The sequence below is a fragment of the Populus trichocarpa genome, chromosome 6 (assembly GCF_000002775.5).
Source record: "Populus trichocarpa isolate Nisqually-1 chromosome 6, P.trichocarpa_v4.1, whole genome shotgun sequence".
Classification (NCBI taxonomy): Eukaryota; Viridiplantae; Streptophyta; class Magnoliopsida; order Malpighiales; family Salicaceae; genus Populus; species Populus trichocarpa.
Genome location: NC_037290.2, coordinates 4230929 through 4250775, shown reverse-complemented (window position 1 = coordinate 4250775; position 19847 = coordinate 4230929). Strand labels below are relative to the sequence as shown.

Sequence of the window (19847 nt, the reverse complement as noted above, 5' to 3'; positions counted from 1 at the left end):
TTTCTTTTATGATAAATCTAAAAAGAAATATCAAAATCATAAAAAAAAACATCTAAAATAATATCAATTTAATATTAACAAAAATTTTTTTAAAAAAAATCATAACCACTACAAAATATAAATAACTTTTAATCTCTTAATCTCTAATCTCTTCACAAGTATAAAGAATTCATTATTATTAAGTGAACATAAAACATATAGAGCTCATTTGGGACAGCGATATAAATGAAATTTCATGAATTTTTTTTATTTTAAATTAAATATTTTTTATGTTTTTGAATTATTTAGATATGTTGATATTAAAATAAATTAAAAAATATTATTTTAATATTTTTTAAATAAAAAATATTTTAATACTACCAGCACCACAATTTTAAACCTCCTCGCTCAGTTGAAGTATATAAAATGACTTTGTGAAAAAAATAATTCCAACCTTGACTCAACTAGCTAGATGAGTGGGTTATTTAAAAAAAAAGAAAAAAAAAAACTAGAAGAGTTGGTGAGACGGTGCGAAGAGCCACCACATTGACTTCAAATATAGGTTAAACTGTCAAGCACATCAAGTGAAGTCATGTCTCTCAAAGACATGTATGTATACATGGCACTTCATAGACGGGATCAAGTCTAATCAAATGGTCGGTGAATTTGATGGCAAATCTTGACGAACCATCCTAACCCTATTGAATTAATTGGTCACGAGCAGCCACTGCTGGCGGGGCTCATGCCCATGTGAAGGTGTTAGCACAAGAACATGCATGTGAAGGTTTTCACACATCGGAATGGGAAAGCATAGAAGTACTGAACAATAAGGATGTGTATTACCATGAGTAACTTATTAGATTTTAGATTTGTGTTTTAATAATTACAAGTTTGAGTTTTTTAATGTCACTCAAAGTTTACATAATTGTTAATTTTAGGATCCGTGAGATTAATTAAAGTACACGCAAGTTGATCCGGACACCGACGTTAATAAAAAAAAAAATCAAAAGAATGTGTATAGACAGTGTGAAGATACAACAGGACCAATTTATATCTTTGTGTTGTCAAAGATATATATGCACGGAAAGATTTGTTTGCCTTGCATGCATATATACTTTGTGAGACAGGTTAACAAAAAATTCAACGTCTGTGCCTCATGGAATTTTGTTTACTTGTGTATGAGAAGATGGGTTCCTCCCCTTGCGTTGACGATCATGTTCATGTTGTAAAGGATGTGGGGACGTTGTACTAGACGCATAATTTGTTTCATGCATCTCTCGTCGTGGGATTTTCTTCTAATAACGTGTGCAAGACCTAGAGAGTAGAGACAGCTGATGATGTTGCAACTGTACTCCGGCGAAGAAAATTAATTCTCAGTTATGTGTTTTCGATTTATGTGCCAGTTATAGCTCCCTTTGGGATATCTCAGTCTGCTTTTGAATTACATCTGTGGGGGTAACTACTACTCTATTACTCTTTATTTTTAGTCAAATTAAACCTTTAGCTACTTCGAATTTAAAATGAATTGAGTCCTATCCAACTCATGCTCAACTAAATAGCATGTATTATGTATTTGATCTAAAAATAATATATAATACTAATAATAAATTATTCATGAAGATTTGATTGAGATTGGTTTTTTATGATTAAAATTTGTAAATAGATTTTAAACATTATTTTATTATATTTATATTCTTTTTAGCTTTTGATTATATAAAATATAGACATAATATTTTGAGATTATTTGTTAATATTCTTTAATAATGATAAAAACATTGTGTTGGTCAATATAAACAATAGATACGTTCATAGAAATATTTATCTTGATGAAAAAATTTAAAATAATTGTATTTTCTGGTTTAATAATAATAACAAGAGATACGTTAATAGAAAAATATATCTTAATGAGAAAAACTTAAAACAATTGTATTATCAAGTTTAATGATAATAACATAGTTTTCTAGACCTTTATTATTTTTATATTTTTACAAAAATTTAAGTCCCTCTGCAACATAACATGCATGTACATACAAATTAGGAATATCTAATATGGTTGCATTTAATTTATTGATACGAGACAAATGCATATTAAGATTAGTGTTTTTTCAACGAAAATAATGTACAAATAAAATACACACAAATGCAAATATGAATCACGAGTGACTTATTGTATGCGTCGAAGACATATTTTCATACAGTACTGAACTTCACCCTGTGAGTTGGAAATAAAGATCATGAACACAATTAACAATATTTTTTTTTTTTGGTCATTTTATTTTCACTTGTATATAAGTAAATTTTGTGACAAAGTTGGTATATAAGCAATGACTATAAAGAACAGTTGATACTGGCGGAGCAGAGGCTAGCTAATTGTTCTCTCTGTTGCCCTGCCATCATTTTCAAGGATGCATGTGCATCAATAAAAGCAGTGGAACGTTTCATTTTCAAGGACAAAGTTAATAAAAATTCTCCAGGTTATAAATTCGGGCCATCCTAAAGTCCACAGGGCTCTTAATTATTCAAGTCAACTTTATCATGCATATGAGCATTTTCTCTGAATTTGAAAACATTTCAATGAAGATTCAGGAGAAAATCGTGTAACAAAACAAATTAGAGACCAGAAAATTAATAGCATGTAAGAACATTCACACAAGTTCTTGTGGAAGACATGTTTTCAAGGAAGGGGTGTGTTGAATTATTTGCCTCTGGTGCCCATTTACTGCTACACCGGCATGTTCTTTGCATAGAGGTTGGTATCAATGGAACAACGTCTCTTCATTTTCCGAGAGCTAGGGACACCTCAAGTTAAAGGGATTTTAAGCAGATCTTGACTTTAGGGACCCAAAATATAAGGGTGATTATTTTCGGTTCGGTTCGGTTTTTATCAAAAAAGTAACAAAATCTTTTTTTTTAACCGAAACCGGTTTAAACCAACCGGTTTCGGTTTGGTTATGTTATTTTAGAATAAAAACTGGTTTTTTTTATTTGACTCAGTTTTTTTTTAATTTGACTCGGTTTTTTTTTATTTGGAACAACTTAGATTAAAGGGATTTTTAAGCAGATCATGACCTTAGAGACCCCAAGTATAATAATTCAGATTCACAGATATAGATCTGCAAGCACACTCAAGCATACTGGTCAACAATGTCTGCTTGTAAAACATGAAATACTAGCTAGCTATGTCGCGAGAAAAAAAAGTACGCTAAAAAGGGTATATAGAAGTTTATTTGTTGGAAATAGTAATAAAAAAATGTAATTAATGGTGGTGCCTATACGAAAATCAATATTTAGGAAATAATTTCAATGTTATTTTGCATGCATTAGACATTGCTATTTATAGTCCAATTTGTTACATCAGTATTCTATACATGATATATATTTTTTGAAATTTAAATCATAATTACACTGCATGAACTAAGGCTATGAATATTGTTTTCAACTTTGAATATCATCTCCTGAAGATTTGATTTTGTTGTCATTTGTATGATTTATGGCTGACTTGAATATTAATTAAGAAGATTGCTCTTGGTGGATTAGTGCTTGATCTTTGATGGTGTTGTTTGCAGACTTGGTGTTGGAGTTAGTGCTTGATTACAGCTGATGATGATTGAGAGAGGTTCGTAGAAGGCTGAACCTAGGGATCTGCAGTGGTTTGGTAAGTGTATCTACAAGTTGATCCCGCGAGAAAATGAATTTAACGTGGAGAGCATTAGAGACAACTAGATCACAAACAAAGTGAAAGATGAATTCAATGTGTTTTGTAGGAGTATGAAACACTGAATTGATAATAAGATAGGTAATAATGATGATGTTGTCACACCAAATAGGAGGTGAAAAGAAGAGGGGAAAACCAATTTCATGTAAGAGAGATTAAATCCATATAATTTTTTTTTTAGTTTAACGTGAGTATCCGGATCAGCTTGCGCGCACCTCAATTAATTTCAATAATAGTGTTGGATATAACTTGATATTCAATTTCAGCACTACATCGAGTGACTGTGGGTTGCTTACAAAAGCTCTAAGAAATAAGAGTATGATCAAGAAAAATGCGAGAACCATTGTTAGAGCATCTATTATCAGTTGAACCTGTCCAATCAACATCTGAAAAGGCTTGAATATGAGTATGTTGCCACAAGTGAGAACCAGACCATGATTTGTAGTTTGCTTAAGATACCATGGTATTATTTTAACGATACTCCAATGATCAGTAATTGTAGAATGTATGAATTGACAAGCCTTGCCTACAACATAAGAGATTTATATGTGTGTAATTCTCTCTGTATATATTGATAAAATATTTTTATCGGTGTTTACTGATAGATATTACGAGGGTATATTCTATTGGTAAAATGTACTCTAATTTACCGATGAAAACATTTTGTCGGTATTTTCATTTGTATTTGCTAATTTTTTGGTAGTGAACATGGTTGTACTTCTAACGACACGATAAAAGGGCTTTTTTATTACGCAAGGAGGCTTTGTGCTCATCATTTGAAGTGCGTGGATGTCTCTCATGCACCTGTCGTTTTTTTATATTTAGTCAAATACCAAATTATCTCTAAGCTGACATGGTAATAACAAAAAAAAAACCTTTGTGAAAAGATGAAAAAACCCTTGTAGCTAGTTTTAATTTTTCAACTTCCAATGGTATTTGGATCGTGTCACTATGCTTTTTATTATTTTTTACATTTAAAGAAATATAAAATTACTTTATATCTTAAATGATAAAAATATCAAATTGTCCTTTGTTGCCAGTATTGAGTTTTTTATTTTTAAAAGTACTTTGGTGTTTTCACCGTGTTTTTAAAATAAAAAAAGATATACTTACTCTTGATCAATTTGATAATGACTAATGTGTCATGTAAAAAAACCTTAATACCCATAATAACTAGTTTTAAGTTTTTTTTTTGTGAAAATGACAAATACATCTTTACACCTCTACAGTAAACAATGCCAATGAGTATGCATCTATAGTATTTTCAATCCTCATTTAGGTTTTGATAATTTTCCTTATATGATCTTGAATTTATTTATTTTTTTCTCACAACACCCCAATTTGTTTTTTAGGAAAAATAAAGAAAGTGAAGTAAAAGAAACTGAAGATGGATGTGCCTCGTGCGTCTACCCTGACCAATTTTTAGGATCCGTCTCAGCTACAGCCCGTGATTGTAATAAATGAAAGTGGACCCACACCAGCAGTATGGGACACAGTAGCCCTCGAGATGTTTATTTGCTGTTCAAAGCATGAGCACACCTCGTGAACCGGCATTGACCACGTGGCAAAATGTCTTGCCACGCCATACATTACGGGGCCCTTGGACGTGGACGTCCACGTGGATTGCCCACCCATTTGAGCATCAAGCGGACCAAATTGGCCAAGTTGTGATATGTGATCAGACAATTGGTGGTGACTTTCAGCCTTGTCTGTCACCAGTCACATTAACTCCTTGTTCCCTCTTCAACATATTGGGCCATTGGCTCATGACCCTCGACGTTCGATCTCTCAATTGCTGATGCCACGACTGTTTCTCCATTTGTCTTTTACTGGTTTCGTCTTTTACTTTATTTTCTTGCCTTTGCAAATGGAAGAAACTCCTTTTTACTCTCCATTTATTACTTTTCCCATTCTGTATGGAAGAAATTTTGTTTTTATAAAAATGAAAGTGAAGGTGGATAAAAACCAACTTATTTAATATACAGAGGATGGTAAGACATACAAGTCTATTATGCTAGATCCAAGTAACTTGGATCTCGTAGCTATATTAGACTCATGAGTCTTAGATTTAATGGTCATGCCAGACCCATAGACCATAGACCTAAGTGCCTTGGATCTTGCAGTCATGGCAAACCAAGACAGTCATGTCTAATTAATTTTTTTATAATTTTTTATTTTTTATAAAAAAAAACGTTTAAAATATCATTGAAGTATTTTAAATATAAATTTTAATTGATTATTTTTATAAATGTTTTTTATTTTTTATATAAAAAATATGTAAATTATCCTTGAAGTATCCTAAACAGAAATTCTAATTATTTTTTTTTTTTTTTATATATAAAATTTTTTTAAATTATCTTAGAAGTATCCTAAACATAAATTCAAGTCCAGAAATTATTTATAAACAACAAATCATCATCAAAATCTAATGTAATGTTTTAGATCTAAAAGTTAAAATCATATCTTTCTATTGAAATAGTTTATTTTATATTTTATGAATTTGTTATTGCTTCAATATAAATTCTCTCTTATCTTTTTTTCTCTTTTTTTTATGAACTTGTATTTTTTATATATATATATATATAATTTTACTCAAACTCATTGCAAAAAAACATTTATTTAATGGGTGGTCGTTTGTGATTTTTCACTGACGACGATATTATTTCATATATTTTTTTAACAATACTGGGCTATATGTGTTTAGTTTCATTATACAGTTTATGTAGTTTTTTAACTTTTTATCATGTATGCCTAAACCCTTTATGTGAATTTATGTTGCAAAGAAGGTTTTTTTTTATTTTAAATAGACCCAAGTCTCATGGGTCTGGAAATCTGTCAAATCCAAGGGTCTTGGGTCTGACATATCGACCAGACCCAAGGTTTTTTAGTATGGCATGGCCGCCGAACCCAAGCAGCGTAAGTCTGACATGATTATCAAGCCCAAGTGCTTGGATCATGCCAGACTTAGGCATTGAGTTAAAAAAAATTGAAAACGAGAAAAAAAAAAAGAAGATAGAATTTCTATTGAAGGAATAACAAATTCATAAACATAAAAAAATGAATTATTTCAATGGGAATATATGATTTGAGTTTTTAGATCTAAAACATTAAATTAGATTTTTGTGATGATTTGTTGTTTATAAATTATTTATACTTCGTTTATAAATAATTTTTAAATCCACATTACTTGGGTCTGACAAATATGTCTGGCCTCAGTTTACTTGAATAATCATAATAATAACAATAACAACAACAATAATCATACTAATAATACAAATAATAGCAGCAACAACAACAACAATAATAATAACAACCACCACCATACCAGACACAAACGGCTTGGGTTTGGAAAACCATGTCAAACCCAAGGTGCGTGAGTGTGGCAATCATGCCACACCCAAGGTGTTTGGGTTTGACAACCATGTCTGACTCACGGTAGTTGAGCCTAGCAGACCCAAGCGCCTGGAGTCTAGCAATTATGTCAGACCCTAGTGAATCGAGTCTGCCAGCCATGCCAGACCCAGGCGTGTTAGGTTTGACAGAGATGTAAAAATATTAAAACGCTTTAATGGTCCTTTTAATTACACAAAATATCATTATAAAAATACCAAAATACCCTTAAAGGCAAAGTTTTTTTTTTATCTTTTCCGAGGCTAAAAGCATTATTTGCTTGTACTTGAAAATTAAAAAAAAACCTAGCTACTCCCGTGGAAGAAAATTAAAGAAATGTTTATCTGCTCGTAAAAAGATGAGAAATTAAAAGTGAAACTATTTTTACAATTCACAGTAAAATATCTCTTAATCTACAATGATTTCTTCAAGCTATTTAGCTTATGTTATAATTATATTTTTCATATCTTCCAAATATATATATATATATATATATATATATATATAATTTTGACCATCTTCATTGCTGTAGAATCTCCACACAAATGTATGAGAGCAACTAAATTGAACACCGACAAGTATATACATGTTCAGACAAATTTTAAGGTGCATGAGATTAATTAGTTTACCCTTGTTCAATTGACAATAAAGGACAAACTCCTAAACATATTCTCTACAACCCTTCTATCGTTCTTTGTGGACGAAATTGATCTGCTAGTAAATACCGATATGGAAGAATAATTTGCAACCTTAAACAATGTCATATCATATGATTACCACGGAGAAAAAACTAAAAAGTTTCCCGAAGAAGGTCCAGCAAAGAACAAAAAAAATGACTACAAAACTCATGCGTTCAGAATAGATTCATCGAGATGGCCCGTCTCTTTCAAAATCAGCCATGTAGTTTACAATGAACATTTTAAAAAAAATTATAAATCAAAGAAGTTGATTTCTATTTTATTTTTGTATAGTTTTTAGAGATTGAATTTTATTTAGAATTAAATTTTTAAAATTTAAAATAATTTTAAACATGAAATTTTATTGAAAGTTTAAATTAAATTCAATTCAAAGATTCCAATCATGACTGTAAGTATTGTATTAAAAATAATATATATCTATATTTTCATAATTTATAAGAGAATAAAAAAGGTAGAATAAATAGAATCCCGTGACTACTGAAATCACGATCCTTGAAGGGAGGTCAACTAAAAATTTCTAATGCTGATGAGAGTTTTCAAAGAACAAAAAAAAAATGACTACAAAATTCATGCATACAGAATAGATTCATCAAGACGTCCCATCTCTTTCAAAATCAGCCATGTCATTTACAATTATCATCCTATCATCGAAAGCCAGCATGCGTTAAATATAATTAGCAATCTGATATGGATCAATCACTCAAGAGGGAAACTAGCTACCTATGGCTCTAGCCATATGATGATCTGATCAATCGTCTATGGGGATATAGGGCTTAGTGGCTAAGATCTAGAAGATATATGCATGCAAATGATGGTGATAGTAGTGCTACCAAATTGCCAATCCAATTCTTAGTCTAATCCGAAATAACGAGACCTAAAACACAATGGGACAAAAATTACTCATGTAATGGAGTGGTAGCGTGCATTTGGGAAGAACAAGTTGTGCTCGATGAGACAAAATTTGAAAGAGAATTCTCAAGATATCCTCATTCTACAGTAAAGGAGTAGGGGGCAGGTCCAGAAATGCACAAAAAAGAAGTCTAGCTGTGCTAGTTTACCTACTTTTAACTAGTTTCTAAAAGTTACATTTCTTTTGAGCACTTGTTTGCAATATCACCTTTTTTTTTAAAAAAAACAATGTATTATTGAAGTTCTGGTGTCATTAAATAAATGGCCATGTGAAAAAAAAAAGAAGTTTCAAAGAATATAAATCAAACCAAATCTAATAAAAAACAACAAGAAAAACAAAATAAAAATAATTTAAAATATCAGTTACTTCAAAATAGAATGTATTCTAATTTATTAATAGATTTAAATCTGTATAGAAGAATTTATTATTGAAGTTTCTTACTTATAATATCAAACGATGAATTAAGAATGAGCTATTCCAATTTAGTTCCTCATGTTTATAGCAATCCAAATATCCTAGGAGATACCATTACACAGAAGAAGAAATGAAAAAATCTTGCAATATCACAATCTAATATATATATAGAACAACAGCAGCATCAAGCACGCGTGGTTTACAAAAATACAGTGAGATGTGACAAAAGAAAATGACTACTCGTGTCTCTTTACATTGAATTCCATTTGCCAAAGAACCATCTCAATCCAATAGTTTAAGGTGTTAGGTGAGATCCCAAGATATGATTTATATTATTCTCTACCCAATATATGATTTATATTATTCTCTAACATACTCTTTCAAGTGAAAGCCCTTTGAGCTTGAAACTTGAACATACCTACATTACCTTGTACTTAATTTTTATCAAATAAATGGGGATGATGAGATTCGAACTCATGACCGCTTGGTCATCAAGGCTCTGATACCATGTCAAAAAACCATCTTAACCCAATAGCTTAAACTGTTAGGTGAGGTTTCAAAATATGGTTTATATTATTCTCTAATATATATATATATATATTATTTTGACAAGAAAAGGTAAGTTGTTTAGAGGAAATTAGACAATTTATGAAATTTTATTTCTCGTGATTTGACATAAGATTTGAATTTCATAGCTAAAGAGATAGTGTATTGTACCCTAACCATTTGACCAATCTTCAAGTTCCATTCTTCTCGAATTTAACCTTATTTTTGGAACAAACATGCTTTTAAGATTTATTTAATGAATGACATGGAAAAAAAATACATTTAAGTATACAAGAAATATAAGATGCTAAACAACTCTTAACACTTTCAATGGGAAGAAAAAGAAAAAAGGGTTGAAAGTGACAAGAGGAAAAAATGGAGAAGCCGTCTTCTGAAATTACAAATCTAACCCCATAGGCTTTTAAATTAACCCCATCTACTCGTAGTTAAACCAAGCTAGTCCCACAAGCCTTCGCTTTTTCCTTGCTGAATTAAGATAGTAGATTGCCCTAATGAGTAAGTGATTAGTCATTTCCTTTGATAAATAGCTGCACTTTACTCTTAAAGATTTTTGCTATTCATGATTTTTTAAATATTTATTTGTTTATAAATAAATTAAAATAATATATTTTTTTATTTCAATATAAACACATCAAAATAATTAAAAAACGTCTAAAAGTATAAATTTAAAAATAAAAAATAAAAATTTAGAAAAGTACGGTAAAACCGCAGTCCAAATATCGCCAAAGAAAAAACAAAAGGAAGTGGCAGAACAATTCAAAAGCTTTGTCTCTATATATACATCTAACACTCATTCACAGTATCCACTCAAAAGTTCTGCAAAGAATTATAAGCAAACATTAAGAAAAACCCACATTAGTTCTGTCTCTTCTTCTATATCTGACTTGAAAGTACCAAAACCGATCATATCCTTCCCCTTCCCTCGCTCTAATCTCTTGTTTGAAATCTTTTCTCCAAATGAGGCTTTCTGTAGTAGTTTCTCTTCTGCTTTTGTCCTTTCTCCTTCAACAGGCTCAAGGTATATATGTGCTAAGAATATCGATCATTTCAAGTTGGCAAAGAGTCTTATTTTTGCATTTTATATCATCAGGTTTTAACATCTGTTGTTATTAATCTTTTGCAGGGATTCGTTTAGAAAAAGGATTCAAGCAAGTTGGAGCTCAAAAGGTCCAGGTGGGTTGCATGTTCAGCATCTTGATCATCCATTGTGATGTATTCAAATGAATATTTTTACTTATTTTTAATTTACCTTCAGTTCTGATGGAAAGTAATTAATGTGCAGGCGGAGAAGAGTCCTTCGAAAGAAAAAAGTAATGATGGTGGTGTACTGGGAGAAGCCATTCTCTGCAAAGAAGGGCAATGTACAGGTACCATGGAGGAAAGAGTTTCTAAATCAGTTTCCAAGAAATCGTCACATCACTGGTTACCAAGCATTCATGAAGATTACTATGGTCCTAGGAATCACAAACCTAAACACCATTAATTCTCTCTTCTCTCTAATTATGACTGCCCTTTAGTTCATGTCCATGGCAATTAGTACTCCTAATGCCTTTTCTTTTTCTTTCTTTTTTAGCTGAGATTCTGACATGAGAGCTAGCTTCTGGGTTTTAGAAGATTTAAGCCCTTGATCATGTACTACTAGTATTCTCTAAAGCAAATTTATCCCCAAGAAACATATTATAAAACTGTCATTCTTCAATCTTCTCACCGATTTAATTAACTTCGATCCTTAAATGGGGTTCTTGTTTGAGTAGAAACTTCATGAATAACGAGAAATGGATCAAACTGTTGGTCCCATTTCATCCAATCATAAGTATATCGTAAATCATTCTCCATATCTATTTTTGCAGGAATGAATAGGAAACTTATTGCTGTGACAACCACTACTTCTAGCAGTACTACTATCACCATCTCTAAGGTTGGTTATTGCGTCGAAACTCTATAGTTTGCAATAATAACTAATTAAATTTGCTTAGGTAAATAGGGAATGAATAATAAGACCTCCAGCTTATCTTTCTTACTCTCTTTATATGACTGTACTACAGAATGAGAAGAATGGAGAAAATAAAGCTGACCACATATCCAAGGGGAGATCAACTAATGGAGAAATAGTAGGAGAAAATGAAAAATTATCTGTTAATTCTTCGCCGAATTCTGAGCATCGAGTTACCAAGGATCATTACGAGGAAATTATGGACTTGACTGAAATGGACTATTCTCCAGCAAGGCGAAAGCCTCCGATACACAACTAAGTATAGTAGGTACAGCACTGAAGAGAGAATTAAAGGCTTCTTGATTAGGATATAATAAAGTGGATAGAAGTTAAACAGCATTACAGGAATGCTGCAGGTTTTTAGGGTTAGCTAGGAATGATTTTGTACATAAGATATCCTATTTTATTAATATTATAGAGATTCTTATACCATGATGTTGATGATTATTGAATCATCATGAGCACATTGTGGAAGCTGACTAGGCTTTGTAACCCTTGAAGTTACATGAAAGGATAAAATAATATCATATCGTTTCAATGCATGTCAAGCGTCTGTGCTTTTTTTGATTTCTTAGATGCCTTGGAGCCTCGGACAGAGGACAGGTAACAAACTAATTAATGAAAATTAATTGCCCCTGAATCTAATTTTAAACTCGGATTAAATAATAAATTTATCAACTTTTTAAACTGGGCTAAACTACTAATATATAACCAAGTAATTCAGCTAAGGAAATCTTAAAAGTGGCACCCAAAAAGATCAAAATATTGTATTGGAAGCATGTGCTAGCGAGGATCCTATACTATATAACTCCAATTTAGGCACCATAGGTCATTAAAGCACAAAGGGTATGAGAAACTAGAAAAAAAAAAAAAACAAAACACAGTAGAAAGGCCGACATATTTAATGAAGGAGGTGTGACCATAGGTAAGCTGCCAAGAGCTCTGTGGGTGTTCCCTTTCTAGGCAAATGGGATTCTGGGCTGGGTCCACCATGTTTCACTTATTGAATGCCCTGTATGACTTGTCACTTTTGCATGCGGGCTCACATGTTGCCTGTTGGGTCGTGTAGGATTGTGGCCCAACAGAGCCGAGATCGCGGGGAACCATGAAATTCAAACAGAATTAGGGAATGCATTTAGGTAATTGTCTTATTCGATCCAACATCGTATTCTCTTACAAGTTTATACTTCAATTGTTGATATTATTTTTTAAAAATAATCTAAAAACGCATTTCTTACATTAGTTTAGTGCATTTAGAGCTTCGCATATGTATTATTTAACCCTTTTTCTGATTTTTAATAGAGTGTTTAAAGTTACTGTAAATGAAAACAATTGGATGTTTAATTATTCAATATGCATGTTTTATTTTTAAATAATTTTTATAAATATATTTTTTTGAATTTTTACTAGATTTAAGTATATATATATAGTAAGTCATAAATTGAAATATATTTCAAGTTTTAAATAAATAAATGTATATATATATAGCTCTTAAAAATAATAATTATTAGAAATTCTCACTTAAAGTTACATTATTAAGAATTTTCTTATTTTAAACAGCCCTTTTCAATTATAGGTGACGTGATTTTAAATAAAAAATGCATGCGTGGGGCAGTTGGGCCTTTAGCCCAATTTTAAACAGCCCTCCCAGCAAAGTCGGAGCATCAAAGAAACCGAACAGCAGGAAAGCATGAGAGAAAAAAATGATCGGTGAGCAAATCGAGGGAGGAGGGGAAAAAAAAAGGATAGGCCACTGGATTGCTATCAGAACTCCAATCAATCAGACCATGTCTCGTAAGATAAAAAATATCTTGATAAATTCAATAACATCAAGAAACTGAAAGGCCGTAGAAACCTTGAAGACTCCTTATGCGTTGCCATAAATGGCAGGCTGGTTTACATGCTAGCAAGTATATTTCACGCAGCAACAATCTTTACCTTCCATCTATCTACTTCAATTCCTAAATGTTCTATAACTTTTCAATTTAGTCTTTAATTAATTTGCTGGACCGAATAACCTTGGAGGGGAAGGGAAAAAGAAAGAAAAAAGAGATAAAATATTATTAAGTTGTGGAGAGAGGGATGGAAAGAAAGGAAATATTCTTCTCAATTCCTAATTATTTGATGTCTCGGCCTAGATGTTTTTGTTAATTCAGAAGCCCTTTTGCTTTTACTGAACGCTGCTGTTTTAGGATGCTTGGTGATTCTTTTAGAATATGGACTGCCTTGCCTTGGTGGCAATTTGCTGTGACCTAAAGCATGGCTAGGTACGTTGAGCAGCTGGTTTCGTCAGGTTGTCAGGTTTAAGTTAGTAGTTCCTAGATATTCGTTTCCTTCATCCTTAAGCTCAAGAATGGAAGGGAGTGATGAGAATTTGACCCCTAAGCTGCTAGAGAGACTGTGAATTCAAGGGGATGAGCTTTCACGAGTCATTGTATTTCACACGCTGCGCGATTGTATTGTCATTAACACAGAGGCAAGGCATGTAGAAAACTTGTAGAAACTCATTCAAGAATAAGCTCATATCGAATTCCTCGTGTCAAATCTCAACTCTGGCCTTTGCTTGTCTTGATGATTTTGGTGCTAATTCTATTTTCTATTTATTCATAAAATTCTGACCCTATTTGTCCCAAAAAAAAAATATCATTCCCCCATCAGCACTCCAAGATATCCTTGTATCTTTCGTTCTGAAATCAAAGTTTATATATGTTTCCCAATTTCTTTTGTTTCTTTTAGCTTGAGTCGGCATAAAAAAAAATGATCTATCAGACTCAAGTTCGACTCTCTGGAATTACTAATAGATATGCATTTAACTAGGTCATATATATTTGATTGCCTCGTTCACACTCCTAGATTTTATTTTGAAAAGAGCTGGATTATAATGCTCTTTCTACCAACATACTGGACTTAGCACAAGCTGTTAGTACTCCGTTTTACTCTTTTCAATTCTTTTTTTTTCCCCTTGTGAATTCTTCAATCCATCTACATGACACAATACCATATTTTCTTGTTTCCCTTTTTAACACAGCACAAACTGTAGCAGTGGCGATATCAGCCATTGCAAAACCGCTGTCTAAATGACAACTACTCTTAGCTATTAATTGGCTTGCTTATATTGGTTTTACAGGGTCAATATTTAAACTTGACCTGTCAAGCTGACATATATATGGTGCTCTTAATTAATTATTAGTTGATTATTTGTGTTCTTGATCCTGTCATATATATGCTGCGACGTCTAATTATTTTCTAGGTTAACCGATGTCTGTGTGATGTGTCTGTTTGTTTTAGGTTACGTTTGACAGTATTTATAATGCAGACATGGGACTTGATACGATGTTGTTTGATGATAAATATATTAATTACAAATTCAGCATTTTCTAACATCTCTCTCTCTCTCTCTCTCTATATATATATATATATATATATATATATATATATATATATATATAATCTGTTTTTCCATCCCATCCTCACTAATTTGTGACTTTAACTTTGTTTCTTTATTGAGAACTGTATATCTTTTGACAGATAGTATTCATTGACAAATCCCAGGTATTGCTGGATACTGTACTCTTTTTTGTTCTTCAAAACTCAAAAGGAGATGATCTTGCACTGCACTAAATATTAGTTCTAAAGAAATGTTTCCCAAGTAACATCACCTCTTGCATGCCCCCCTGCAATGTCATGCTGGAATAATCTTAATATATTATTTGGATTTGAGTTAATTAAAAGCTAGCTAGGTAGATAGTACTCGCTCCTTGTCATTAATTAAGAATGTGGAAATATAGTGCATAGTTTATTGCAATTATAGAGCTTTGCTAAAAGTGATACCATCTTTTCTGCTGTGGATATTCTATTATTAGCTAGCTTAAACTCTTCTCGATGACTACCAATGTCAGCTTTCCATTTAGCATAACAAGATAGGGAAACTGTCTAGCAAGCATGTTGTAAACCCAAGAAAATTTACCAGTAGTGCTGTCTTTGTGTCAACCTAGCAAACTCAAAACATGTTCTACTAATTAGTTGAGTGATTGTCGATTCTGATCAAATTCAATTTTCTTCTAGCAAATGTTTGATTAGTTTCCCTCCTAAGTCCTAATTAAACTTACTTACTGAGAAATAGTACTGATCATATATATCAATCACCTTAAGTTTTTTTCTTGTCTGAAACACGTAAATGTAATAATATGCATTCTTCTACAAGTGGAAATCGATCTATGAATATTAATGAAACGAACAGTACATCACCAAGTAAACAATTTCAATGTAGTTTGCTCTAAAACAACACATAGAATTATAAGATTTTATACTGAAAATAATTGACCCCGTTATTATAAGCTTTAAAACCCTAGCAAGCTACTCATAAGTAAATTAAGAGTACTCACATTAACCTTGTTATTTTTCTTGCTGAATTAATTTATTAGGGTGCCCTAATGAATCAATGACTAGTCATTTCCTTTGACAAACTTTTGCACTTTACACTAGAAAGACAAGGGAAAAACAAAAGATAGTGGAAGAAAAATCCCCATTTTATTAAAGTTCATGTTGGAGAACTGCGTGCTTTGTGGGCCCAAAAACCGTGTATATAATTAACCTGTTATACCCCTCCTGCTATAGTAGCTAGCTATAATCCATTCATGCACAATCTCTAAGGAATTATAAGTTTCAAAAGAGATACTTAGAAACCAAACCCACATTAATTCTGTATCTTCTGTACCTGACCTTAGAAATACCAAAACTGCTCATCCTTTTCCCTTCTCTTAACTGCTCTAATCTCTTGTTCTCAATCTCTTGTCCAAATGAGGGCTTCTTTAGTAGTCTCTCTTCTGCTTATGCTCTTTCTCCTTCAAGAGGCTCAAGGTAAATATGCCAAAGATAACATAATCATGTTAAGTTGCCCGAAGAGACCTTGTTTTTTCCTTGTATGGTTTAAATTAACATGAGTTGTTATTTGGTGTAGGGATTCGATTGGAAAAGGGGTTCATGCAAGTTGGAGCTCAAAAGGTTCAGGTGAGCATTCAGTTCTTTACACACTGTATGATACATTGAAATTAAGGAATAGTTATAGTTCTTCATATTAGCTTCAGTTCTGATGGGATTTCTTGTGATGTGCAGGCTGATCAGGATAACACTTCTTTGAAGCAAATTAGTACTGGGGTTCTTGGGGAAGAAGTCATTCTTTGCAAAGAAGGGCATTGTACAAGTACCCTGAAGAAAAGACTTTCTAGATCAGTGTCCAAGAAATCTTCACATCACTGGTCACCAAGAATTCATGAAGATTACTGTGGACCTAGGCATCACAAACCGAGACACCATTAGTTTCTCTTATCTAGCAACAATATATGACTGACTTTTATTTCATGTCCTTGGCAAGTACTTTTTGAAGTCTGACATGTATAAGAGCTGATGGATTTTAGAGATTTAAACCCTTGATGATCATATGTACTATAAAGCACTCTTGTTCCCAAGATGCTTATTAAACAGTTATTCTTTACAAGATTAATTTTTAGTACAAAGTTCATTTTCTATCAGCAATTAATGCTAAGCATTTCTCGAAAGAACAATGCTACGAAGCTAGTTAATTTTTCTCCTAGTACCACATATCCATTAATATCCAAAATTGTTGCAGAAATCAACAGGAAATGATTTATAAACTACCTTTGCTTCTATCACTATCACCACCTCTAAAGTAGGTTATCTCAGAATTAGAAGCTTTTGTGGAATTCGCTGTTGGTTACTACATAATCACAAGAAGTACATTTGCTTAATTAGCTAGCAAGGGTACTGTAGATATACGAGAGGTACCACCACCACAAAAAGACCAGTTTTTTAGGATACTAAAGTGGATAGGAGCTAGCACGATTACAGAAATGCTGGAGCTTTTTGGGGCTGGGAAAAATTTTGTACACTAGGATATGGTAGTTTAATAATATTATAGAGGTTCTTATACTATGATTTTGATGATTATTGAATCATCATGAGCACTTTGTGGATGCTGTCTAGGTTCTAGCTGTTACCCTGTAAGTTGCATGAAATGATTTTAAATTCAGCTCACTGCATGGCAGGAGTGTATACTTTTTTTTATTATTATTTACAAGAGGCCATGAAGCTGATCAGACTAGAGAATAGGAAACAAAAAAGATTATATATATATATATAAACTTGCCGTAGAAAATACAAAAAATATGCATCTGGCATAAAGACAAACTCTCCCACTCGTCCAAATCCAATCACCGGATGTGTAATGCAATAGCAACGTAATTCTATTTGTTATAATACTAAAATAAAATATTTCTGAATTAATCTCATCTATTAAGAATTTCAATTTTTATTTCTCGAGCAATAACTTAAATCCTTTAGCAAGATATTCCTGTAATTAAGAATACTGATAAATATTTTAACCTATCATTAAAAAAAATTAGACATTACATGAGTTCATTAATTATGACACAAATTCAATTTTTATGAATATAGGAAGAAAAAGAATAAAACAATATCTTTTTGTTTTTTTTCTATTATAATTATATTTTCTTTTATCCTAGGTTCTTGACAAGCATATTGCCTCTATATCATTTACACGTATAGAGATCTTCATATATCTATCTTGAAAATGAAGTTTAAAATATTTGTATAAATAAAAATACATAAAATATAAAGTTGTCACCAATCAAGAATTAAGATACAATAATCCAAAGTCAAATTCTCTTGATGAGGTGATCAAACCAAGGTTGTCAATTCCGTTCCGTTTCGCCCGGAATGGCCGAAACATTCCGTACCAATTCAAAAAACAAAACAAAACGGAACAAATTTCATCTCATTTTAAATCTCGGTCCGTTCCGGATTTTTCGGCTAAATTCCGCCCGGAACGTTCCGGTTTCATTCCACATGTTCCGTTCCGCTCTTGAAAAGTCATTGAATCAAATTGAACCTTGTTCAATTTAATTAATTAAATCATCCAATTATAAAAAGCTCTTTTTCATTACTATTTTCAATAACAATGATATTAATAATAATATTGAAAATTATTATTACTATTTTCATTAACAATGATATTAAATTTTTTAAATTAGATTTATCATTAATATATATAGTTTATATTCATGTTGTTTTTTTTCATGTTTATACTTTGTAGAAATTTGAGCAAAACAAGGGATACTTTAGATTCCATTAGCCTTGATAACATTCACCTAACTTTATATTTAAAATATTTGTGTTAAAACATTTTACTTTCATAATATTTTAATATTTTGTTTAAGTTGAATTACTTTAAGTTAAAGATCTATTTAATATTCTTGACTATTTAGAAATATTTTAAATTTAGAAATTATATTTGTTTGGCATTGTATTTGTATTGCATAATTTATAATTAATTTATCTTGAATTTGAATTATGTTTATTGAATATATATATATATATATATATATATATATATATATATATATATGAACAGTACAACCCCGAAACGGCACGCCGAAACACTCCGAAACTTAAACATTCCATTCCAATTAAAAAAACGAAACACCTACCGAAACGGAATTAATTGACAACCTTGGATCAAACACATTATCACTCAATCAATCCTGTTGACTTTAATCTTTTTTTTTAAAAAAAAAAAACAAAAACAAGCACGTGCTAGGATAGGGAAAGATCCTCTCTCGATCGAGGGACCATGGATAGTTAAAGAAAACAAAAACGGGTAGCTCTTCTATGTTGGGTTGTATATGATGGAACCACGAAATTGACAATAAAATCTAGTTATTATTAATTAATTAAACGAAACTAATTGAGATTACAAAATATTGTTTATTTGAAAAATATTTTATAATTTCTAATTTTATTTTAATCAACCTTTTACTAACGATTGAATTTTATAATTTATTTCAGTTTATTTTCTATAAGATTGTTCCAATCTCATTAGCTAATTAAGTCACGGGTTTTACGAGTTAACCTGATTAACTCGAGTTCTTTATTTTTTTTTGTAATTGAATTTTTTTTCAATTTCATCATTTATCATTTTGGTTAATTGAAAATAACTTCATAATTTATTTATTTTTGTTTTCTACGAGGTTATCTCAGTCTTATGATCCAAATTAAGGATTTAGTGGGTTAAATCGGGTTGACTCAAGTTTTTTTTTTTAATTTTATCCCTCAATATTGAATTGATATAAAATTAAATTTCAT

The 19847-nt window shown here is 31.4% G+C and overlaps 1 protein-coding gene across 1 annotated transcript; it reads left to right on the top strand.

The window, feature by feature from the left end:
• The first annotated feature begins 10484 nt into the window (after nucleotides 1-10484).
• LOC7474680 (uncharacterized) lies at nucleotides 10485-12208 on the top strand. Its single transcript, XM_002308029.4, has 5 exons — nucleotides 10485-10691; nucleotides 10797-10846; nucleotides 10956-11040; nucleotides 11524-11591; nucleotides 11719-12208. The coding sequence occupies exons 1-5, from the start codon at nucleotides 10631-10633 to the stop codon at nucleotides 11923-11925; spliced, it is 471 nt and encodes a 156-aa protein (XP_002308065.3). The 5' UTR covers nucleotides 10485-10630; the 3' UTR covers nucleotides 11926-12208.
• Nucleotides 12209-19847: the final 7639 nt, after the last annotated feature.

What these genes read in the sequence shown, in the direction of transcription:
- LOC7474680 (XM_002308029.4), top strand. Translation starts at nt 10,631, where the DNA reads ATGAGGCTTTCTGTAGTAGTTTCTCTTCTGCTTTTGTCCTTTCTCCTT. An exon ending in TTGGAGCTCAAAAGGTCCAG is followed by an intron (nt 10,847 to 10,955) that starts GTGGGTTGCATG and finishes ATTAATGTGCAG; the next exon opens with GCGGAGAAGAGTCCTTCGAA. An exon ending in CTACTATCACCATCTCTAAG is followed by an intron (nt 11,592 to 11,718) that starts GTTGGTTATTGC and finishes ACTGTACTACAG; the next exon opens with AATGAGAAGAATGGAGAAAA.